Source organism: Somniosus microcephalus, chromosome 31 (genome assembly GCF_052327205.1).
Source record: "Somniosus microcephalus isolate GS21.2 chromosome 31, FLI_Smic_1.0, whole genome shotgun sequence".
NCBI classification, from domain to species: Eukaryota; Metazoa; Chordata; class Chondrichthyes; order Squaliformes; family Somniosidae; genus Somniosus; species Somniosus microcephalus.
Genome location: NC_141017.1, coordinates 25,102,156 through 25,125,579, shown reverse-complemented (window position 1 = coordinate 25,125,579; position 23,424 = coordinate 25,102,156). Strand labels below are relative to the sequence as shown.

At 48.4% G+C, this 23,424-nt stretch overlaps 1 protein-coding gene across 3 annotated transcripts in view; it reads right to left on the bottom strand.

Moving 5' to 3' along the window:
- Positions 1–796: 796 nt before the first annotated feature.
- The window catches only part of LOC147097656 (SWI/SNF-related matrix-associated actin-dependent regulator of chromatin subfamily A member 4-like), a 137,531-nt gene continuing 114,903 nt past the window's right edge, over positions 797–23,424 (bottom strand). For 2 of the 3 annotated variants that reach the window (XM_085971650.1, XM_085971649.1), the window contains exons 27-36: positions 19,432–19,659; positions 15,585–15,629; positions 12,472–12,549; positions 11,119–11,337; positions 10,415–10,668; positions 8,786–8,894; positions 5,741–5,842; positions 3,662–3,791; positions 2,693–2,832; positions 797–1,593 (exon numbers count right to left, since the gene is read on the bottom strand). In XM_085971650.1, the coding sequence (XP_085827776.1) occupies positions 1,561–1,593; positions 2,693–2,832; positions 3,662–3,791; positions 5,741–5,842; positions 8,786–8,894; positions 10,415–10,668; positions 11,119–11,337; positions 12,472–12,549; positions 15,585–15,629; positions 19,432–19,659 (1,338 nt within the window). In that variant the 3' untranslated portion in view covers positions 797–1,560. The remainder of the gene's footprint in view (positions 1,594–2,692; positions 2,833–3,661; positions 3,792–5,740; positions 5,843–8,785; positions 8,895–10,414; positions 10,669–11,118; positions 11,338–12,471; positions 12,550–15,584; positions 15,630–19,431; positions 19,660–23,424) is intronic. The other variant, XM_085971651.1, reaches the window with a different exon arrangement.

The window sequence follows — 23,424 nt, the reverse complement described above, 5'->3', positions numbered from 1 at the left end:
ATCTCCTTCTCGGAGGTGTTAACTTTGAAGAAGTCTTGCCTTTGTTACCTCGAGACTCGATTATTCCAATGCTTTCCTGGCCGGCCTCCAACCTTGCACCGTCTGAAAACTTCAGCTCACCCAAATCTCTGCTGCCCGTATCCTAACTCGCACAAAGTCCCCTTCACCCATCACCCCTGTGCTCGCTGACCTATACTGGCTCCCGATCCAGAAATTCCTCGATTTTGAATTTCTCATCCTTGTTTTCAAATAGCTCTGATGTAAGAAAACTACTAGGCACTTGGTCTAAGCGTTAAACAAAGCTTTAATCAACTGTTTTACAACATGGAGGTCTAGTTGTGTCCTTCACTAGTTCCTGTTAAGAATGTCCTGCACAAGCTGGGCCCGTGCCCGAGTATTTATACTCTCCCTGGACAGCGCCACCCACAGGCTGCTCAGTTGATTCATTTCAAGCTCCATTGCCTTGCCCCTCCCTATCTCTGTGACCTCCTCCAGCCCTACAACCCTCCGAGATCTCTGTGCTCCTCCAATTCTGGCCTCTTGCGCACATCCCGATTTTCATCGCTCCACTATTGGCGGCCGTGCTTTCAGCTGCCTAGAGCCTAATCTGTGGAATTCCCTCCCTAAACCTCTCCGCCTCTAAGACGCTCCTTAAAATCTACCTCTTTGACCAAGCTTCTGGTCACCTAGCCTAATATCTTGTTATGTGGCTCAACTCCTGTGAAGCTGGGATGTTAAAGGCGCTATATAAATGCAAGTTGAAGTAAAAGACAAACATGCACACACACACATCAGACACAGTCAAGTAATTATTTTATTGTAGTCCAGTGATAATGACAGTACAGAATTCCCTTGCAGTCTGCAAAGAGGGGTAGTTTTGACCTGTTTTAAAATACAGTACAGTAATGGGAGTGAATTCCTACACACATGCTTACACGAGTCACAATACAATGAGGCAAGGACTGCATGTGACCGACTGCGCTCGCATGGAGCAAGGAAACAAAATAAACGTCTAGAAAAAAATCAAGTAGTCCCAAATTCATGAGTTTTTGTTCTTTCCCTGGTCAGACCTTTTCAAGGTGTCATTTGTTGTGCAGAACGCGCATCATCCAGCAACAGGTTAACCCGCGGGTTAGTGTCAAAGTCCCCGATTCAAGCCCGTTTGGTTAATTTAATTAATGTAACGATTAACCAGACGGATTATATATTACACAGTGCGAGGTGACTCAGTGGGAAGGAGGAGTTAGATCGCGGGATGCCTGCGGTTAGCAGCTGCGTCTCCTCAGAGTTAACATTACTCGCACAAGAAATGCCAGCTTGGAAAAGAGCCGTCCCGTTAATGCCACTGTGAACACGACCGGCTTCAACACGGCGAGACACTAAGTTGATAATCCTACATGCCTTCTCCTCTCCTGCTATAAATATGCAAGTTTACATCGTATACTAAAAACGTACACTACACTGCTAGCCGGACACGGGTACGAGAACATCGCACAGTCACTTTCGGAAGGGTGGACAAAGCCCCCAGTGTAGATTCCGACACGGAATGTTATCCTGAGATTAATCTTCATCGCTACCAGTTCCTGACCGTTCCTGAAAAGGCACAAAAACAAACAAACAAAAATAATAAAATAAAGGAAATTCCATCGGATTATACTCATGGTTTAAAAAGTTACTTCTCCACACCCCCGCCCCTCGTTCCTTCAGTTCTCTCCTTTTCAGCGCAGTAATCCAGCTGTTTCTTTCGCAAAAGCCCTGCCACATTTTAAATTCTCTTGGTAAATCTAGTGACAATGTCCAGACAAATGATTGTGGTCACCAATGTTCCCGTTAAGCTGTGCGGCCGCGCAGTGGTCTGGAGGTCCCGCACAGGCCCCTCACCGGCTTTTAAATGGAAAATACCGTGCATGTGCGAACATTTGAATGGGCCGCACAACCAGTTAAAGGGGCCGCGTACCCCCCCAAAAATTAGAGGGAACATTAGCGGTCACTGGTATAATTCCAATTATACAGCTTTGACATTTGTGATATTCCACCCCCCACCCCCACCAAACACCTGCTCTGTGGGTGCTGGCTACCATCTGGGACATGTGGCTCTCGGTGAGTATCAGCAGGCTATTCAACCATGGTGGGGGGGCGGGGTCGCCATGGCCAAGCCCAATCCTCTCCTCCACTGACATCCACACGTGTGGTTTCCAGCAGGCGTCGCTGTATAGCGATCTGAAGTGGGAAGCCTGGCCAATTTCTCCCTTTTCTGGTCCTGGGGACACGGAGATCAGTTGTAGCGCCCACTGTGACCGAGGCCAGTCCCGAGTAAATTGATAAACTGGTAATTAAGGGAGGCCCAGCAGGTTGCTTTACCAGCGCACTGCACCTTGAAGGTAGGATGTGAGTTCCTGATCTCAGGCTGGTAACTGCGGGGTGGGGGTGAATGGACAGGCAGTTTTTGTCCTTCCCTGTCTTGCTACTGCGCGGTGCAGTGCTGTTCGTATAAAAGCACAAAAAACTCGTTAACTTAGCTGGTGAATTAAATGACAGGCCGCTGCAGGACTCAAAGCTACGACCTTGAAGGCACGAGGTCAACATGGAGGAGGTCACTGGCCACCAATACTGGAGATTCCGTATCACTGGCTTAAACTTAGCTCTGTACAATGTAAATTCTGCAATAACGGCCTCAGGTACTGGGTCCCACCTCATCCACTTCCTCCTCTGTGTCATCATCGCTTACAATGGGTTTGGACTTGGAGGCACGGCTGGAACGTTTCCGCCCTTTCACTCGATCCTGGCTCTTCTCCTTCCGGCCTAGCTTAATCTTCACTTTCACTGAACGAGCTGAGAGAGAGAGAGAGAGAGAAATGGGATCAGAAAGGGTGAACCTAATCCAAGTATATTCACTCTCATCACAACCAGTAACAATGCAGTAATCGGAGTCAGAATGTGTTTCCTCAACCCAAGTGTGTTCCCTCAACCCTGGATATCCTCATCCCCATATCCAGTAATCGGAGTCAGAGTGTGTTCCTTCGACCTTGGATAACCTCAATCCTTAATCCAGTAATCAGAGTCAAGATTGTGTTCCCTCGACCCTGGATATGCTCATTCCCTGGTTGCTCTGTAAGAGAGCAGCTCTCGGGCGTGTGTCACACACGAACACCCTCTTTGGACAGACCATTATCAGGTGTCCTCTTCCCTTTAAGTCCTGCGGACTCTACTCTGGCTGAGAGAACAGCTAGACAACCTTCCCCACTGTTCTGTTCATGACACTCTATCATCCTCTGTCCTTGGGCTGCAGGGAGGCAGTCTGGCCCCCATGGCAGGATAGTTATACCTGGCTAACAGAAAGGGAAAAAAATGAAAAACAGTCAGCCTTGGGCTGTGCTGGATCAATGGAACTGGACAGCATGATGAAAGGGAAGGAAATTCTGGTACGTTCTCCCCTGGAGTGGATCAATGGTAAACATTGAGCTCAGCGTGTCCTTAACCATTAATTAATTAATGTTGGCAGTCACAGAATTCCACTGTCTAAACCAAACCATTTCTCAGCCACCCTCCTGAAGGGTTTTGTGTAGAAGTGGAGAGGATCCTGCACAGAGATCTGGGAATAGAAAATGAAAACTGCAAGCTACCAAGGCAAAATGGAAACCAAACTCCCCACAGAACTTACATTCTGACTCGGACCCTTCCTCCTCCTCCTCCTCTCCTTCCTCACTATCATCTTCACTGTCTTCTTCCTTTTCGATTTTCTGCCGTACGCTGGTGAAAACGGACTGAAGCACAATCGAATCTTCATAGATCTAAGAGTGACAGAAAGAGAGTTTTATCAGCTGGGGAATGCATTGGCAACAAAGTCAACCGGCCAGGGATGTACAGCGTAGGGTGGTAGGTCAGACAGGGGTTCTGGAGTTTTGCTGGTTTTCTCTTCTGGGCTAAGGGAGGCGTTTTAGAGAAGCTTTAGTGAGGAGGGTTTAATGGGTGGAGTCAGTGTAGTTTGTGCAAGGTCTATGGATGCAATGAACGGCTGATAGCTGAGCAAAATTCAAATGTTGGCACTTCTATTTTAGTTTAAGTTAGTTTGTGTTTACCGCTCCAGATGCTGAGCATTTGAGGCAGAAAGTAAACACTAAGCTGGAGGAGAGGAAACATTTCGGGGGTGACGGGGAGAAGAAAAGAGACAAAAGGAAGGCAAGGTGGGAGGTCGTACATGGTCGTAGGAGGGAATTCAAGAGGAGTGACTGAACAATGGCAGAGAGGAGTCTGGCAACTTAAACGCTCCTTTGCAAATTTAGCAGCTTGCCATATAGCCTGGAGAGTAGGTATTAATGCAAATTAAACCGTCTTGAGCATGTCGTGGCTCATCCTTGCCACTGGAAACCGATACGTGGCTACGTGAAAAAACATTTGCATTTCTAGAGTGCCTTTCATGACTGCAGAAAACCCGAAAGTGCTTTACAGCCAATGAATTGCTTTTGAAGTGTAGTCACTATTGTAATGTAGGAAACGCAGCAGCCATTTTGCATCCCACAAACAGCAATGACATGAACGACCAGGTGATCCACGTGGGATAAATATTGGCCAGGACACTGGGGAGAACTCCCAGCTCTTCTTTGAAATAGTGCCATGGGACCGTTTACGTCCACCTGAGAGGCCAGATGGGTCCTTGGTTTAACGTCTCATCCGAAAGGCAGCACCTCCGTCAGTGCAGCACTCCCTCAGTACTGCACCGGAGTGTCGGCCTGCATTATGTGCTCAAGCCTCTGGAGTGGGACTTGAATTCACGACCCTCTGACTCTGGCGAGAGTGTTACCCACTGAACTAATCTAAGCTGAACTGTGTTTGAAGTTGAAAGCATTTTTCAGCAATAAATTCTCCATGGCATCACAACTCTTAAGCAATGCTGGTGACAAATGTAACATAACGTTTATTACAAAAGGATTGGAGTATGAAAGTAAAGAAGTCTTACTGCGATTATATAGGGCCTTGGTGAGACCACACCTGGAGTATTGTGTACAGTTTTGGTCTCCTTACCTAAGGAAGGATATACTTGCCTTAGAGGGAGTGCAACGAAGGTTCACCAGACTGATTCCTGAGATGGGGGGGGTTATCCCGTGAGGAGAGATTGAGCAGACTAGGCCTAGACTTTAGAAGAACGAGAGGTGTTCTTATTGAAACATATAAAATACTTATAGAGCTTAACAGGGTAGATGTTGGGAGGATGCTTCTCCTAGCTGGGAAGTCTAGGACTAGGGGTCAGTCTCATAATAAGGGGTTGGTACCAGGGATGAGGGACTCTAGTTATGTGGAGAGACTAGAGAAGCTGGGGTTGTTCTTTTTAGAGCAGAGAAGGTTAAGGGGAGATTTAATAGAGGTGTTCAAAATTATGAAGGGTTTTGATAGGGTAGATAGGGAGAAATCATTACCACTGGCAGGAGGGTCGGTAACCAGCAGATACATATTTAAGATAATTGGCAAAAAAAGCCAGGGGGATGATGAGAATGTTTTTTTTAACACAGCGAATTGTTATGATTTGCAATGCACTGCCTGAAAGGGTGGTGGAAACAGATACAATAGTAACTTTCTAAAGAGAATTGGATAAATACTTAAAAAGGAAACATTTGCAAGGCTATGGGGATAGAGCGGGAGAGTGGAACTAATTGGAGAGTTTTTTCAAAGAGCCGGCACAGGCACAATGGGCCGAATGGCCTCCTTTTGTGTTGTATGATTCTAAGCCTTCTCTGTTACCCACCAGTGATCCCTCCAGGTTGTAGGTCTGTGCATTCTGACACAGCAGCATCACATCCCTTTCCAGGTCATTGAGGCTGCGGTACTTGTGGTTACGGATCCGCTCCTATTGAGAGAAAGGTGGTAGTCAGCTCGTTCTCCAGCACAAGTTCCACAAATCCAAACCAGCCTTCCAGGAACCTGCAGTGACCCCTCATTAGCGCACGCCCCTGCTGTTACTCAAAATGGTTGATAACGCACTCATAAACTGGGCGGGGGTTCGCTGAGCCTCTGCTGGGCGAAACACATGGAAGGGTTTGCAGAAACAAAGTGCTCCAACTGCACCCAAAGGAAGGAAGAGCTGTCAGGGTCAGTGTTTCTCCACAGAGCGCACTTCCCATCAACCAAGCATAGAGTAACACTCAAAGCAGCAGGAGAGGAGACATCAGCCCAGGCCATGGCCAGCACTGGGTCAAGGCAAAAGCCTGGTAATGAAAGAAAGCAATATGGGATCCAGAGGAGGCACCTACCATCTGAGTGGGTCATATACTACTGGACTGCACTAAGTACCATCAGACTGGGGTATGTACTATTGGACTGCACTAAGTACCATCAGACTGGGGTACGTACTATTGGACTGTGCCATGTACCATCAGACCGGGGTACGTACTATTGGACTGTGCCATGTACCATCAGACTGGGGTATGTACTATTGGACTGGGCCATGTACCATCAGACTGGGGTACGTACTATTGGACTGGGCCATATACCATCAGACTGGGGTATGTACTATTGGACTGTGTCATGTACCATCAGACTGGGGTATGTACTATTGGACTGTGCCATATACCATCAGACTGGGGTATGTACTATTGGACTGTGTCATGTACCATCAGACTGGGGTATGTACTATTGGTCTGTGCCATATACCATCAGACTGGGGTATGTACTATTGGACTGTGCCATATACCATCAGACTGGGGTATGTACTATTGGACTGTGCCATATACCATCAGACTGGGGTATGTACTATTGGTCTGTGCCATGTACCATCAGACTGGGGTACGTACTATTGGACTGGGCCATGTACCATCAGACTGGGGTACGTACTATTGGACTGTGCCATATACCATCAGACTGGGGTACGTACTATTGGACTGTGCCATATACCATCAGACTGGGGTATGTACTATTGGACTGTGCCATTTACCATCAGACTGGGGTATGTACTATGGGACTGTGCCATAAACCATCAGACTGGGGTATGTACTATTGGACTGTGCCATATACCATCAGACTGGGGTATGTACTATTGGTCTGTGCCATGTACCATCAGACTGGGGTACGTACTATTGGTCTGTGCCATGTACCATCAGACTGGGGTACGTACTATTGGTCTGTGCCATGTACCATCAGACTGGGGTACGTACTATTGGTCTGTGCCATGTACCATCAGACTGGGGTACGTACTATTGGTCTGTGCCATGTACCATCAGACTGGGGTACGTACTATTGGTCTGTGCCATGTACCATCAGACTGGGGTACGTACTATTGGTCTGTGCCATGTACCATCAGACTGGGGTACGTACTATTGGACTGTGCCATATACCATCAGACTGGGGTACGTACTATTGGACTGTGCCATGTACCATCAGACTGGGGTACGTACTATTGGACTGTGCCATATACCATCAGACCGGGGTACGTACTATTGGTCTGTGCCATGTACCATCAGACTGGGGTACGTACTATTGGTCTGTGCCATGTACCATCAGACTGGGGTACGTACTATTGGACTGTGCCATATACCATCAGACTGGGGTACGTACTATTGGACTGTGTCATATACCATCAGACTGGGGTACGTACTATTGGTCTGTGCCATGTACCATCAGACTGGGGTACGTACTATTGGTCTGTGTCATATACCATCAGACTGGGGTATGTACTATTGGACTGTGCCATGTACCGTCAGACTGGGGTACGTACTATTGGACTGTGCCATGTACCATCAGACTGGGGTACGTACTATTGGACTGTGCCATGTACCATCAGACTGGGGTACGTACTATTGGACTGTGTCATATACCATCAGACTGGGGTACGTACTATTGGACTGTGCCATTTACCATCAGACTGGGGTATGTACTATTGGACTGTGCCATTTACCATCAGACTGGGGTATGTACTATTGGACTGTGTCATATACCATCAGACTGGGGTATGTACTATTGGACTGTGCCATATACCATCAGACTGGGGTACGTACTATTGGACTGTGCCATATACCATCAGACTGGGGTACGTACTATTGGACTGTGTCATGTACCATCAGACTGGGGTACGTACCATCAGACTGGGGTACGTACTATTGGACTGTGCCATATACCATCAGACTGGGGTACGTACTATTGGACTGTGCCATATACCATCAGACTGGGGTACGTACTATTGGACTGTGCCATATACCATCAGACTGGGGTACGTACTATTGGACTGTGCCATATACCATCAGACTGGGGTATGTACTATTGGACTGTGCCATGTACCATCAGACTGGGGTATGTACTATTGGACTGTGCCATGTACCATCAGACTGGGGTATGTACTATTGGACTGGGCCATGTACCATCAGACTGGGGTACGTACTATTGGACTGTGCCATATACCATCAGACTGGGGTACGTACCATTGGACTGTGCCATATACCATCAGACTGGGGTACGTACTATTGGACTGCACTATGTACCCTCAGACTGAGGTACTAAACTCTGGGGCCCAAATTCCCACCCACTATTCCTCAACCTGACAAGAGCCCGGCTACCTCATACCTCCTGTGCCCACTTCACATTCGGCATTGCTACAGAGTCCCCACTGCCAGCTATGAAAGGCCAGGCGGTGGAGGGAAGGACACTTTTTTTGAAACCTTGTAAGAGTCCATGTGGCTTATTCAGAAGGTGCGGTGACTGCTCCCGCTGGAATTCGTTGCATAAAACCCAGCACACTGCACCCGGTTAAACTCTATGGACACTACTGCCACCGCAAGTGGTGACACGGGAGCGAGCGTACCTTGATCTTCCGGAAGTCCACGGGTTTGCGGATGAGTTCATAGTACTCTGGAAGCTCCTTGCGAGATGGAAGTTGAATGAAGACTTCACTGAGCTGTCGGCCAGTACTGCTTTAAAACAGAAAAAAACACGCCGATTATCAGCCATTCACTGCACAGAAGGAGTAGTGAGATATAAAGTGTCTGCCGGCACTGCATAATCTTAGTGGCATAACACTGCCATCTCACCCGCAATACAACACACACTAACCAGCCTTTAGCAGTACAGTACATGCTGTCTTAGTGTCTGTGCTAATTACAGACTTCAGAATCCTGAGCTTCAGCTTTGAAAAGATATGCTGGAGCACAGAATCATACAGCACAGAAGGAGGCCATTCAGCCCATCGTGCCTGTGCCAGCTCTTTGAAAGAGCTGTCCAATTAATCCCACTCAACGTTCCTGCTAAGCTGCACGGCCACTGTCTGGAGGTCCCATGCAGGCCGCTCACCGGCTTTTCAATGGGAGATTATGTGTGAAATTTTGAATGGGCCCCCGCAGCCCATTAAAGGGACCGTGCACCCCAAAACAATTCGGGGGAATTGGGCCCACTCCCCTGCTCTTTCCCCAGAGCCCTGCAATTTTCTCCCCTTCAAGTATTTATCCAATTCTCTTTTGAAAGTTGTTATTGAATCTGCTTCCACCGCCCTTTCAAGCAGCGCGTTCCAGATCATAATTCGCTGCGTAAAAAAAAAAAATCTCTCATCTCCCCCTCTGGTTCTTTTGCCAATTATCTTAAATCTGTGTCCTCTAGCCTCCCTGCTGGGATAATGGGAAAATGTGTGGTAATGAGCTATGCAGACCAGAAGATCGCAGGCTCCATCCCTGGTCTGCGTACCTCACGCAGCTTACCCAGGGTTACAGTTGGGATACTACACATGCTATTGGCCACCTCAGCTAAGGAGGGGGGGAACAGGTGTTAGCCTCTGTTCCCTATCTGATCCCTATCCTGTGACCCCTGCTGAGCGTGCCTGCCTGTGTGGAGCTTGGCTGAGAATGGCGGTGGGCTTAGCTGTGATGGCCTCCATGACAAACCAGCCTCCTGGAACACAATGTCTAGTCTCGACACCTGGAGAATAGTCACATGGAGAGTGACTGGAAGCATCTGTGGAACCCTCACCCAACACATTCGGGAGAGAGGAGAGGGTGGATTACATTGGGGAAAACATTCAGATCTTCTTTAGAGTGGTGTAGAGTGAAGCCCTCCCGGTCCAGGAGGTGTAGAGTGAAGCTCTCCCTGCCCAACTGGTGTAGAGTGAAGCTGACCCTCCCAGTCCAGGTGGTGTAGAGTGAACACCCTGAATTGACCAGTTCTGCGGGGGCCAAATTAATGCAAATTTGACACCAGCAAAAAAAGGGGCCCAAAAGCAGCAAGAACAGGTGGACACCAGTAACACAACTGTAATCGTGTGCACAGTATCCCTGCTCCTGGCTCATTGCTCTCACAAACCTGTGCTTGTTTCGCACCCCTGGCCCCCAGTAACCTTCTCACTGACCCCCCCCGGTGACCCTCTCACTAACACCCCCCACCCCGGTGACCCTCATTAACCTTTCGGCGATACTCACTAACCCCCCCCAGTGATCCCGTCACTAACCTGTCCTTGTATTTGATCACCGCCTCCACGGTTTTCTTCATTTTTTTGGTGAGGTTGGGCGGGTTCGGTGATAGCTTTTCAGCTGGTGGCCGCCCGCGTTTCTTTTTCTTCTTCTCATCGTCGTCCTTGTCCCGGCTGCTGCGCGTGCTGGTGGTCGCCATGACCACGGGTGGGTCGACATCTCTCTTTCGCTTGCGGGCTTTTTTCTGACGCACCTCTTCTTCAATCTCCTCGAGGTTGCCCTCTTCTATGGCCTGTTGGGAGAGAAAGAGATCACAATGAAACCCATTCTTTTTGGTACTTTATACAGCCAGCGGACCAGGGGTGTGTGTGTGTGTAATCCTGATGTGATGGGATAGACCAGATGTCCTCTTGCTCTGTATTTATCCCTTTCCCTCTGTACTGTTCACTCACAGAGGGACACGCAGATCAGATGTTTCCATTGCCATGGAATTCAACCAACAGATACAGTTGGTAACTCACTCCTTCACCTGGTTTCGCTGACCATACCCACCAGCTCCTGCCGTGACCGTATCTTTTGGATATGCAGACTGCAGCTCCTGCCGTGACCGTATCTTTTGGATATGCAGACTGCTTCTGGAAGGCTTTATCTCCTTGGGTGATGGTGCCGTGTTTGTCCTGTGCTGCTCATATGTAAAAGATCCCGATGACCGGGTTGCATTCCCACGCACTCACACTCCTACCTTGAGCCACTGTTTCTCGGTTAAGGAGTCGCTGTAGTCCACTTCCTTGCGCTGCCGTGAGCCTCGGCCAAACATCTTCTCCTCCTCCTCCTCGCACGTCAGCCGCTCCACCTCAGCGTCGTCTTTCAGGATCCAGTTCGGAAGCTCGTCCTCCTCCATCAGTCGCGGCTTCCGCTTTGGGTTCCTAGCCTCCTCGCGGCGACGGTCCAAGTCCATTCGCTAAACCAAGCAAGAGAGAGACAACTGAACGGACCTCCTCATTCACATCCCCCTTCCCTTTCTGGGTCGACAACTTCTCACCAGTGGAACCTCTGGTGCTCGCTCAATGAGCTGTCAATCACACACAGATCCTCCTCCCGACCCCAGCAGGACCACAAAGGCCGCTCTTCCCCCGACCCCCCCACTGCGAGATTTCCCCAACTGCTGCGAGACCCCTGTTCAGACTATGGGCGCAGAGCAAGGGGCTCCATGTTGAAGGAATAGCTCACACCGTACTCAAAGAAAGAAGGAACTTACATTTATATAGCGCCTTTCACGACCTCAGGACATCCCAAAGTGCTTTACAGCCAATGAAGTACTTTTGAAGCGTAGTCACTGTTGTAATGTTGGAAAAGCGGCAGCTAATTTGCACACAGCAAGCTCCCACAAACAGCCTTGTGATAATGACCAGTTTAGCTGTTTTAATGATGCTGCTTGAGGGAGAAATGTTGGCCAGGACACCAGGAGAACTTCACTGCTCTTCTTCGAATAGTGCCACGTCCACCTGAGAGGGCAGACAGGACTCGGTTTAACGTCTCATCTGAAAGACAGCACCTCCGACAGTGCAGCACTCCCTCAGCACTGCACTGGGAGTATCAGCTGAGATTTTGTGCTCAAGTCTCTGGAGCGGGACTTGAACCCACGACCTTCTGACTCAGAGGCAAGAGAGTGCTGCCCACTGAGCCACTGGCTGACACCTCCTGGAGCCCCAGCAGAAAAAGACAGAAACCACTGTAGTACTAAACCATGCGGACCAGAAGGTCCCAGCTTCGGATCTCCGTCTGTACAGAGTCAGCTGGTTTCAGCCAGACCAGCAGTGGAGTAAAGCTGCTAGAATTGGCCTCAGCACCCCTGAATTAGAGAGGGGTGGGGGGGGGGAAACAAATCAGCCAGGGTCCTGATCACTACCCAGAGGATCCCGTTGGAAAATGCATCCGTGGACACTGGGCAAGGACAGATTGGGCCAGTTGTGATGCATTCCAAAGTTGAATATGCAGCTGACACACAAATCAATAAAACTTGGGCACCAACAGGAGTCAGGGCCTTCAGGAGAGGAGAGTAGAAACCCCCACCTGCGCATCCGTCACTGCTTACCATGAAGAGATCAAATTCCTCTTCACATCTGGCTATCATCTGATTCACCGTCTCATCATCAGGAACCTCATCTTCTTCCTACAGTCAAACAGGTAGCAGGTTAACGGTCGCACGATGGAGGAGACACAATGCAGCCAATTCCCTCTGCAACATAAATATTCTAAATCGCTTTGCTTTTAACTGGTATCGCTCTTCAGAAGACAGTGGGGGGAGGGGGGAGCATACAATACACTAACGCACGGTACCAGAGAGTCCTCAGGTGCAGGTTGAAAGCTCAACGTCCTGCATCCCGTTGTGAGTCCCCAAGCTCGGCCTGGCCACCAAGAGGAGATGCTGAGTCGAGGCTGAGCTCTCTTCACAGTGGGTCGGTGAGGAGTGTCAGCTTGTCCAACACCACCAGGCAGCTGGCAGAGTGGCACTGCCGGCTGCCTGCCTATCAGCCAGGATATGGTGCACGGCACATGGGACGAACGTACAAGGGACAAAGAAATAAAAAATGGGCAATAACATTTAAAACGAGTTCTTCAGCATGTTACTAATTGGATCCAAAATCTTTCCATGGTTTTTTTTTTTGGGCAATGTATATTTAAATCTGGGTCAAAATCCTGGAACTTGCTATGGGAGTACCTTCACCTCTCAGACTGCAGCAGTTCAAGAAGGCAGTACCACAATCTCGAGGGGCAATTAGGGATGGGCAATAAATGCTGGCCTTGCCAGCGATGCCCACATCCCATGAACGAATAAAAAAAATGTGGTGACTTCAGGAGTAACCAAAGTTACCATTTGAGCGCAATGGGCCACAGACTGGAAACCTGTGGCGGATTTAGTGGTCACTTGCACCTGGTTTCTAGCCAGTAGAGGGTTGCAGTCTGAGCCGAGTGGCTAACCGCCATGAGGCACTGCGTCCAACGTCAGCCAAGACAAACCAAATATCCGATCAATAAATCAAAGACGTGCGACGCTTCAGTACCCGCTCTCTCAACCAACTGGCCGAGGAGGTGCCGCCATTTACCCACCCAGGTTCTCAGAGAGTCTAATCCGTACAGCTCAGGAGACTACGGATAAAAAAAAACATAATCAAAGCAAACACCCACCCTCCCCCCACCATGATCATTCATACATGAAAGAGGGCAACGTGCGGAACAGATGCTTAGCAAACTGCGACCGCGCCATTGACGTGAAGCTGGAATCACGAGGCGCACATTCCACACAAGGCTGATTTCTGACTCTCATTTCCGGTCTGAATTCACATTAAACTGCAGTCAGCTTCACAAACAACGCAATGTGCTTTGGATTTACACTGCTGACCATTTAAGGGAATACACGCCACACGATTATAAGGAGATATAACTCAGTGTCCTGGGACACTGGATAATACTTAACATGGCAGCCTGAAGAAAGCCTTAATAACCGAGAGCCTTATACTGAGGGTTGGGTGTAATAGAGAGAATGTTATATTGGGAGCTTCATAATGAGGCCGGGGGGGGCGGTGAGTAAGAGAGAGAGTGCTATAACTAGGAGCCTTATAATGAGGGTAGTATTACTGAGAGCCTTGTACTGAGGGTGGGGTGAGTAAGAGAGAGGGTAGTATTACTGAGAGCCTTGTACTGAGGGTGGGGTAAGAGAGAGAGTGCAATAACTAGGAGCCTTATAATGAGAGAGGGTAGTATTACTGAGAGCCTTGTACTGAGGGTGGGGTGAGTAAGAGAGAGAGTGCAATAACTAGGAGCCTTATAATGAGGGTGTACTCTAGAAGTCTATTTATGTTCCCGTGATCCAAAACATCATTTAACACAGTGAAAGATCAGGTGTGCAGTGACAGACAATGCAAGGAATCAATTAGAAAAGCGAAGAAACAAAATCAATCTTTTTTCGGTACGCTTTACAGGCTCTGAAATTTCTCCCCGTTATTCCCCACCTCTTATCTGGAGGCGAGATGGCCGAGGGGGGCGGGGAGTGGAGGGGACCCACGGCCCTCCTACTCGCAGGGACTGAGACCGGGACTGGGAACGTCTGCCCCTCAGGAGGAACGGGAATGTCACCGTCGGTTGAGATGGGCAGGTGGTTTCCAAGGTCCCGGCCCTGAAAGATCTCAGTACAACTGTGGCTAATCAATGGTGTGAGTCAAAAGGCGGGTGATTTAGTGATTTGATGATGTGAATGTGCTGCAGACAAGGAACCATATTTAATCACCTCCTCGCGCGATTCAGCTACCTCCCAGCAAGGGCACCCATTTCCTTTCTGCATCGCTGCATGCTCATAGACCACTTCTTTTTATTGCGGAAAGGAGATCCTTTATCGTTTCTCCAGCCTTGTCCCGCAACCATTGGCAGCAAAGGCCACTGCAGCAAAGGGGCAGAGGAGGAGGTGGGCCTAACTCTCCCTGCCCATGAGGGCAGATCTCCGCCTCTTGCACCCAATACCAGGAACACTCTCACTGGGAGCTGTCGGCCCATCGCTGATGGTTCAACAGGGGTCAGTTTGAAACGAAAACATCAGTAAAATTTTAAATAAAAGCTCTTCATGGAATCATACAGCACAGAATGAGGCCATTCAGCCCATCATACCCGTGCTAGCTCTTTGAAAGAGCTCTCCAATTAGTCCCGCTCCCCCTGCTCTTTCCCCACAGCCCTGCAAATTTTTCCTTTTCAATAGTTATCCAATTCCCTTTTGAAGGTTACTATTGAATCAGCTTCCACTGCTCTTTCAGGCAGCACATTCCAGATCATAATCGCTCGCTGCGTTAAAAAAAAAGTCTCCTTATCGCCCCCCTCTGTTGTTTGAGTAAGGAATGGTCGGCGAGCGTGGGATGTGCAGAATCCTCAGTTTCCCCAACTTAAATCCAAAAATAAATGTGAAATAATCAGTGAACAAGTCCCCTCTGTGACAGGAGGCTCCTGTGTCGCTCACCCAACACTTGTGACAAATCTTTTGGCAAAAGTCTTCACATCGGCAGAAAACACTCGACATCGCTCCTGCTCTTTGATCACATGATTCGTGCACAAAGTTTAGTGACATTTTTCCAAAGACCCGATTCAAGAGGAGTCCTCCGGCACAGCCTGGGAATAAGAAGATGCGCAGACGCAGGTCGGACTACAAACTAGTCTACTTACAGTATGTCCTTCCGATCCTTTCACCTCCGCTGCCACAACCTCAGACTACGTTTATTGGGGGGGAAACAAACAAAAATCCTATTACTTCATTTTTTTAGTCACCAATGATTACATGGAAAACTTGAAACAGAAAACGTATTTATTAGAAGTCGTCCGAGCTATAGGCAGGGCCAGTGGAATTCTGCGCTAACTTCTGGTCAAGTCTGTGGTAACTTCTGGTTAAATCTGCCGTAACTTATGGTCAAGTCTGCTTGAGGGTCGAGGGAGGTGTGATATTTTCAGGATCATATTCCAGCATCTTCCTAATGGAGCTTCATGTCCGAGAGTTTGATGAGGAAACACAGCATAATAACGAGAAGGGGATTTGGTCGCCATTGGCATTGAGGAGTCGTCCGTTATGATGAGCATGAAACGGGTCATCATTGAGTTTATGAAATAAAAAGCAGAAAATGCTTTAAATATGCAGGGGGTCTGAAGAGAAAGATGGGTTAACTTTGACCAAACATTTGGTCGCTTGTCCTAATGTCCTTTGCCTTGTTGTCAATTTTTTTGTCTGATTACGCACCTTAAGAAAGAACTTGCATTTCTATAGCGCCTTTCACGACCTCGGGACACCCCAAAGCACTTTACAGCCAATGAAGCACTTTTTGAAGTGTAGTCACTGTTGTAATATAGGAAACGCGGCAGCCAATTTGTACACAGCAAGCTCCCACAAACAGCAATGTGATAATAGCCAGATAATCTGCTTTTTAGTGATGATGGTTGAGGGATAAATATTGGCCAGGACACTGGGGAGAACTCCCCCTGCTCTTCTTCAAAATAGTGCCATGGGATCTTTTACGCCCACGTAAGAGGGCAGACGGCAGTGCAGCACTCCCTCAGCACTGCACTGGGAGGGTCGGCCTAGATTTTGTGCTCAAGTCTCTGGAGTGGGACTTGAACCCACAACCTTCTGACTCAGAGGTGAGAGTGCGGCCCACTGAGCCACGGCTGATACCCTGGGACATTTTACCGTGTTAAAGGCGCTATAGGAATGCAAGTTGTTTGCTTAACAATTCAGGTAGAGGCTTCATTCTGTTCAAAGGAATCACCCTCCGAACCTGTCCTTTTCTCTTCAGACATGCTGTATTTCCAGCACTTTTATTTTCATCTGTATTGTGATGCTCAGCTCAGGGACCATCAGGTGATTTGAGATTGGGTTCAGAAGGTGCAGGTAGTCATTGGCAGTCAGTACAGGTTGAACGTCCCGAATCCGGCAACCTCAGGACCGAGGCCAAGCCAGTTTTCAGGTTTTTCCGGACTTCGGAAAGTGTTTCTGATGTCCGAAGTCAGGAAATATCGCAACCTGGGCTCGGGCGTTTCCGGACTTCGGATATCAGAAACACGTTCCGAGTCTGGAAATGACTGGGCCCGGCTGGCGGCGGAAACAGGGTGTCTGGATTCCGGAACATTTTATGGATTCCGGACGAACCTGCCACCAATCGTCCCGGAGTCCGGATTCCGGATTTTGGGCGCTCAACCTGTACTGCTATTGTGGAACAACATGAAGAGCTTTAACTGGGCAAGGAGGGTGAAGATTAAAGCTCCGCCATTTTATTAGCGTTTTCTTCCCTCCACGTAGACCTTTCCTGTTACATTCTCGGGGGGACTCCCCGTCCTTCTGTGCGACCAAAGAGGGAAAAAAAAGCAGCCACTCTTTTCCACTGACCACGGCTATTGGGGGAGATGCTGAGCTCGGAGAACATCCAACAGCTACTCTCCCGGGGCTCAGAGCAACCCTCCGACACCGCTCCTCAAGTCCATCCTAAGCTTCAGACCAACTGCCTTGCTACTCTAATATCCCAGTGTTCCGTGTGTGACCCAGCCAGGCTTGAGCACAGAAGATTAAGGGGTGATCTAATTGAGCTGTTTAAGATGATGAAAGGATTTGAACGGGTCGATAGAGAGAAACAATTTCCCCAGGCGGGAGAGTCCAGAACAAGGGGGCAGAACCTTAAAATTAGAGCCAGGCCGTTCAGGGGTGATGTCAGGGAGCAATTATTCACAGTGGAAATCTGGAACTCTCTCCCCCAAAAAGCTGTTGAGGCTGGGGGTCAACAGTGAGTACACTTCAAAATTACTTCATTGGCTATAAAGCGCTTTGGGACATCCTGAGGTCGTGAAAGGCACAGCAGGTGGCAGATTTCAGTGAGGACGTCCTTACAGAAGCGCAGACGTCTCACACAGTGTTCTGCGCTGAGGTTGAATAGGGGTATTGCTCCCTGAACACTCTGGACGGATATGGCCTCCTGCTGAGAGCCCTTCTAGCCCTCCTCCCTCTTCCAGAAGCTTGTCCTGCTCAGTGTGGCCTCTGCTCATTCTCCAAGTCATGCTGTATTCCAAGGGGAATGCCTACTAGTGGACCCATGAATGGGAACAACTGGTTTGCGCAGAAGCCTTGAAGTCAGCAAAAAGTCCTTCAGCACCTGTAGACCTTTTGCAACTTGAAGTGACTATAGAAAGCACCAAACACTTGTACAATCGTAGCAACAGCCAGAAAAAATCAACCAGCACCTAACCTGTAACTAGTTGATAATCCCTTTAAATAGCGCTGGCGGGGGGGTCCTTCCTGCTGAACGCGTGTTCAGCTGTGTGAGATCAAGAGAGGGCATTGGCTGGAGCTTTGAGCTCCAAAATGGCACCGCTGGCGTCAAATCAGCGCTGCGCCTTTATTGATCTGCCTGCTCTGCATACTTCCGGCGGATGCTCACTGTGCACGCGCCAATGTCTGCAGCAATATGGTGTCTGGCGCGATTTACCTCATAAGCGTGCCGCAGACGCCATTTTGGAGCTCTAAGGGCGCTTGTAGCGCCCAAAAAACTGCCGCTAACGAGCCCAATTTCTCGCCCATAGAAAATAAAAGCAAATAGTCATTCCAGAACTTTATAAATCACTGGTTAGGCCTCAGCTGGAGTATTGTGGACAATTCTGGGGCACCACACTTCAGGAAAGATGTAAAGGCCTTAGAAAGGGTAGAGAGGAGGTTTACAAGGATGTTAGCAGGGATGAGGGACTTCAGTTATAAGAGGTTGGAAAAGTTCAGACTGTTCTCCTTGGAACAGAGAAGGTTAAGAGGTGACCTAATAGGGGTTTTCAAGAAGATGAGAGGTTTTGATCGAGAAAACTTATTCCCACTGGTGAGTGGGTCAATAACCAGAGGTCGTAGATTTAAAATTATTGGCGAAAGATCGAGAGGGGAGATGAGAAGATTTTTTTTTCACTCAAGAGTTGTCAGGATCTGGAACGCTCTACCTGAAAGGGTGGTGGAAGCTGATACCATAAATAATTTTAACATTTTGGTTCAGACAATGCAATTTAAACAGGGGAACTGTACAGAATGCAGGATTACAAAGCAGGGACCGGGGCTGCGATGCTAAGATTCTCAACGTACACAAACTAAGAAACGTTCTGCCTTCCTGAATCTTTTAAAGCTCATTCTCAGGCACTGGACGAGCTCTCGGTTATCTGCCGCATCTCTCCCCAACCCCTCATGTCAGCCCAACACAGAACTGCGACACCTTCTGCGTCCCAGAGTGTCCTGAGCGACTGGGAGCAGAGCACGAGGCTCTATAGGGAACAGTCCCATGCTGTATGGAATACTTACACGTTGAATGGAATATTTGCACATTGTAAGGAATATTTGCACGTTGAATGGAATATTTGCACATTGTATGGAATATTTGCACATTATATGGAATATTTGCACATTGTATGGAATATTTGCACATTATATGTGGATCTGTGCACATTTTAAAGGCTCGGGGTCACACAGTGGTTCAGGTTAGACAGGGTTTCCTTTAACACTCACTTCGTCCTGTTCCTCATGTTCCAGTATGGCCTGGAGAAACGCCCGCCTCTCGTGACTCGAGGACTTCTGATCGAACATCCCGGCCTGGATGACCTTCTGGTCGACATTGAGCTTGTATTTGGCCGCTGCCAGTATCTTCTCCTCCACGCTGTTCACGGTGCACAGGCGCAGCACGCGCACTTCGTTCTGCTGCCCGATTCGGTGAGCGCGATCCTGAGCTTGTAAATCCTGAAACGAGCCAAAGTTACGGCGAGGATCAGAAATGGTGCCTTTGTTTCCTCCTTTCCTCAGTGATAAACCCCCACCCTCCTCCGTGTTAGATCTCAGCCTGGAGGGTAGGCTGGCACACCGGCTCCAGCGCCTCCATCGCCGCTGGTCAGTAACTGACCAGCAGGAGGTGCAATAGAGCACCTCGATGTGACGAGTCTGGAACGATTGCCAGCTTTCCCTGCATTGTGGCTGAGATTGTGAATAAACTATGAGGATCATCTCCTGAAGGCGCTAACTCCCACTGAGGTACATACTTCCCCCTCCCACTCTGAAGACCCTCCTCTCCTGTAAATGCCGACACCCTCCGTACCCCACCAACAGGCTGGGTCTCTTTTCTCTTGAAAAGAGAAGGCTGAGGGGTGACCTAATAGAGGTCTTTAAAATTATGAAAGGTTTTGCTAGAGAAGATAGAGAAGATGTTTCCACTTGTGGGGAAGAGCAAAACTAGAGGCCATCGATATAAGATTGTCAGTAAGAAATCCAATAGGGAATTCAGAAGAAACTTCTTTACCCAGAGAGTGGTGAGAATGTGGAACTCAATACCACAGGGAGTAGTTGAGGCAAATAGTATAGATGCATTTAAGGGGAGGCTGGACAAACACATGAGGGAGAAGGGAATAGAGGGTTATGCTGATAGAGTTAGATGAGCAAAGACGGGAGGAGGCTCGAGTGGAGCATAAACACCGGCATGGACTGATTGGGCCGAATGGCCTGTTTCTGTGCCGTATATCCGATGTAATCCTATGTAAAGTGCACATTCTTCATGAGCCTCGACAGAGGGTTATTGCCTATTGATCAGAAGCAAGAACCCTGGCTAAACTTTCCCTCCCTCTCTAACTCAGGGACACTGAGTGCAACGGTAGCAACCCTACCACTTCCCTGGAGATCATAGAATCACATAGCACAGAAGACGACCATTCGGCCCATCGTGCCTGTGCCGGTTCCTTGAAAGAGCATCCAATTATTCCCAGTCCCCCGCTCTTTCCCCATAGCCCTTCAAATGTTTTCCTTTTCAAGTATTTATCCCATTCCCCTTTGAAAGTAACAACTGAATCTGCTTTCACCACCCTTTCAGACAGCGCATTCCAGATCACAACAACTTGGAGAAGTGTGGATTAATTAAGGAAAGCCAGCACAGATTTGTTAAAGGCAAATCGTGTTTAACTAACTTGATTGAGTTTTTTGGTGAGGTAACAGAGAGGGTTAATGAGGGCAATGCAGTTGACGTGGTGTATATGGATTTCCAAAAGGTGTTTGATAAAGTACCACATAATAGGCTTGCCAGCAAAGTTGAAGCCCATGGAATAAAAGGGACAGTGGCAGCATGGATACAAAATTGGCTAAGTGACAGGAAACAGAGAGTAGTGGTGAACAGTTGTTTTTCGGACTGGAGGAAGGTATACAGTGGTGTTCCCCAGGGGTCGGTATTAGGACCACTACTTTTCTTGATATATATTTATGACTTAGACTTGGGAGTACAGGCACAATTTCAAAATTTGCAGATGACACAAAACTTGGAAGTATAGTGAACAGTGAGGAGGATAGGGATAGACTTCAAGAAGACAGAGACAGGCTGGTGAAATGGGCGGACACGTGGCAGAAAAGTGCAATGTGATACATTTTGGTAGGAAGAACGAGGAGAGGCAATATAAACTAAAGGGGGTGCATGAAGAGAGAGACTTGGGGGTATGTGTGCACAAATCGTTGAAGGTGGCAGGGCAGGTTGAGAAAGCGGTTAAAAAGCATATGGGATCCTGGGCTTCATAAGTAGAGGCCAAGGGCTGGATTTTATCAATGGGGACGTGATGGAGGCGGGACTCCCACTTTCGGGGTTGTAGTCCCGCCTCCATCGACGTGTGGCCAACCCACACTATTTTCCCTTGATTGACCTTGTTAAGCCCGCCCAGCGGGCTCAGCAGGCCAATTAAGGGACACCTGGTTACTGGTGACGTCAGTGAGCGACATTTCATCTGTCAAGTGCTTTTGACAGATGAAAAATCAGCATTTGACAGCTCTGTGAAGCTGTCAAACACTGACAATCTGTCTTCTAACTTGAGTCCTTCTACTCAGACTCAGTTAGAGATCTCTCCAGACCAGAAAGCAGAGGCTGCAGCTTTTGACATTTCAGCAGCCATTCTGCTTTCTGTGCCGGTGAACTGAGGGACCCCCGAGAACTGAAGGAAGGAAGCCTGCAGGAGAAAGTAAAGGTAAGTACTTATTAAAACACTTTACACTTACCTCACACACTTACCTCTGCACACATGCACCCATCACTCACCTGCACAACGGACATCTCAACCCCTCTAACCCCTTCAGACAGATGGTCCAACTCGCTAACTTGGCGTGGTTCGGAGCTGTCGGGAAGCCCACGCTTCAGGGCTAAAAATAGGGATTAGGCAAAAAAACTGCCTGTTAACTACCTGTTAACAGGCAGTTAATTTGCACTAATCCCCTTCCCGTCTCAGGGAGGCGGCTCCCAGCACAGGTCGGGTATCCGCCTCCTGGGACATTGGCACGGAGGCGGGTTGGGTTCCTGCCTCCCGATTCTGCAATTTTCCCACCACTCCCGCCTCCACGGGGCTTGGAAATTCGAGCCCATAGAGTACAAAAGCAAGGAAGTTATGATGACCATGTATAAAACACTGGTTCGGCCTCAACTGGAGTACTGTGTTCAATTCTGGGCACTGCAACTTAGGGAGGATGTGAAGGCTTTAGAGAGGGTGCAGAAAAGATTTATGAGAATGATTCCAGGGATGAGGGACTTCAGTTACTTGGCTAGACTGGAGAAGCTGGGGTTGTTCTCCTTAGAGCAGAGAAGGTTGAGAAGAGATTTGATAGAGGTGTTCAAAATCATGAGGGTCTAGACAGAGTAGATAGAGAGAAACTGTTCCTATTGGCGGAAGGGTCGATGACCAGAGGACACAGATTTAAGGCGATTGGCAGAAGAACCAAAGGCGACATGAGGAAAAACTTTTTTACGCAGCGAGTGGTTATGATCTGGAATGCACTGCCTGAAAGGGTGGTGGAGGCGACTCGATTGTGGCTTTCAAAAGGGAATTGGATAAGTACCTGAGAGAATTTTTTTTGCAGGGCTACGGGGAAAGGAGGGGGGAGTGGGACTGGCTGAAGTGCTCTTGCTGAGAGCCGGCACGGGCTCGACGGGCCGAATGGCCTCCTTCTGTGCTGTAACCATTCTATGATTCTATGAACTTGCTGCGTAAAAACACATTCTCATCTCCCGTCTGGTTCTTTTGCCAATTATCTAAAATCTGTGTCCTCTGGTTACCGACCCTCCTGCCAGTGGAAACAGTTTCTGCTTATTTACTCTATCAAAACTCCTCATGATTTTGAACAGCTCTATTAAATCTCCTTCTCTGCTCTAAGGAGAACAACCCCAGCTTCTCCAGTCTCTCCACGTAACTGAAGCCCCTCATCCCCTTTTCACATTTTTGTACCATGTTTTGGTATCACACTGGAGAAATAAAACCTCACTCATCATAACAACAAAGGTCCGTTTCCTGAGGAGGTGACATAATGAGCACTAAAAGACCTGGCTAAGTGACTGAGGATAAACAAGTTATCAATAGTTAATGAACAGCCATAGGTGGGGAAATATGTGGGTTAATTACTTCTGCCTGTTTATAGCAGGACCATAAACCCATAAACAGATAGCACAGTGTGAGAGATAAACAGCGCGCAAAGACAACTGTTAAAGTTCCCAAC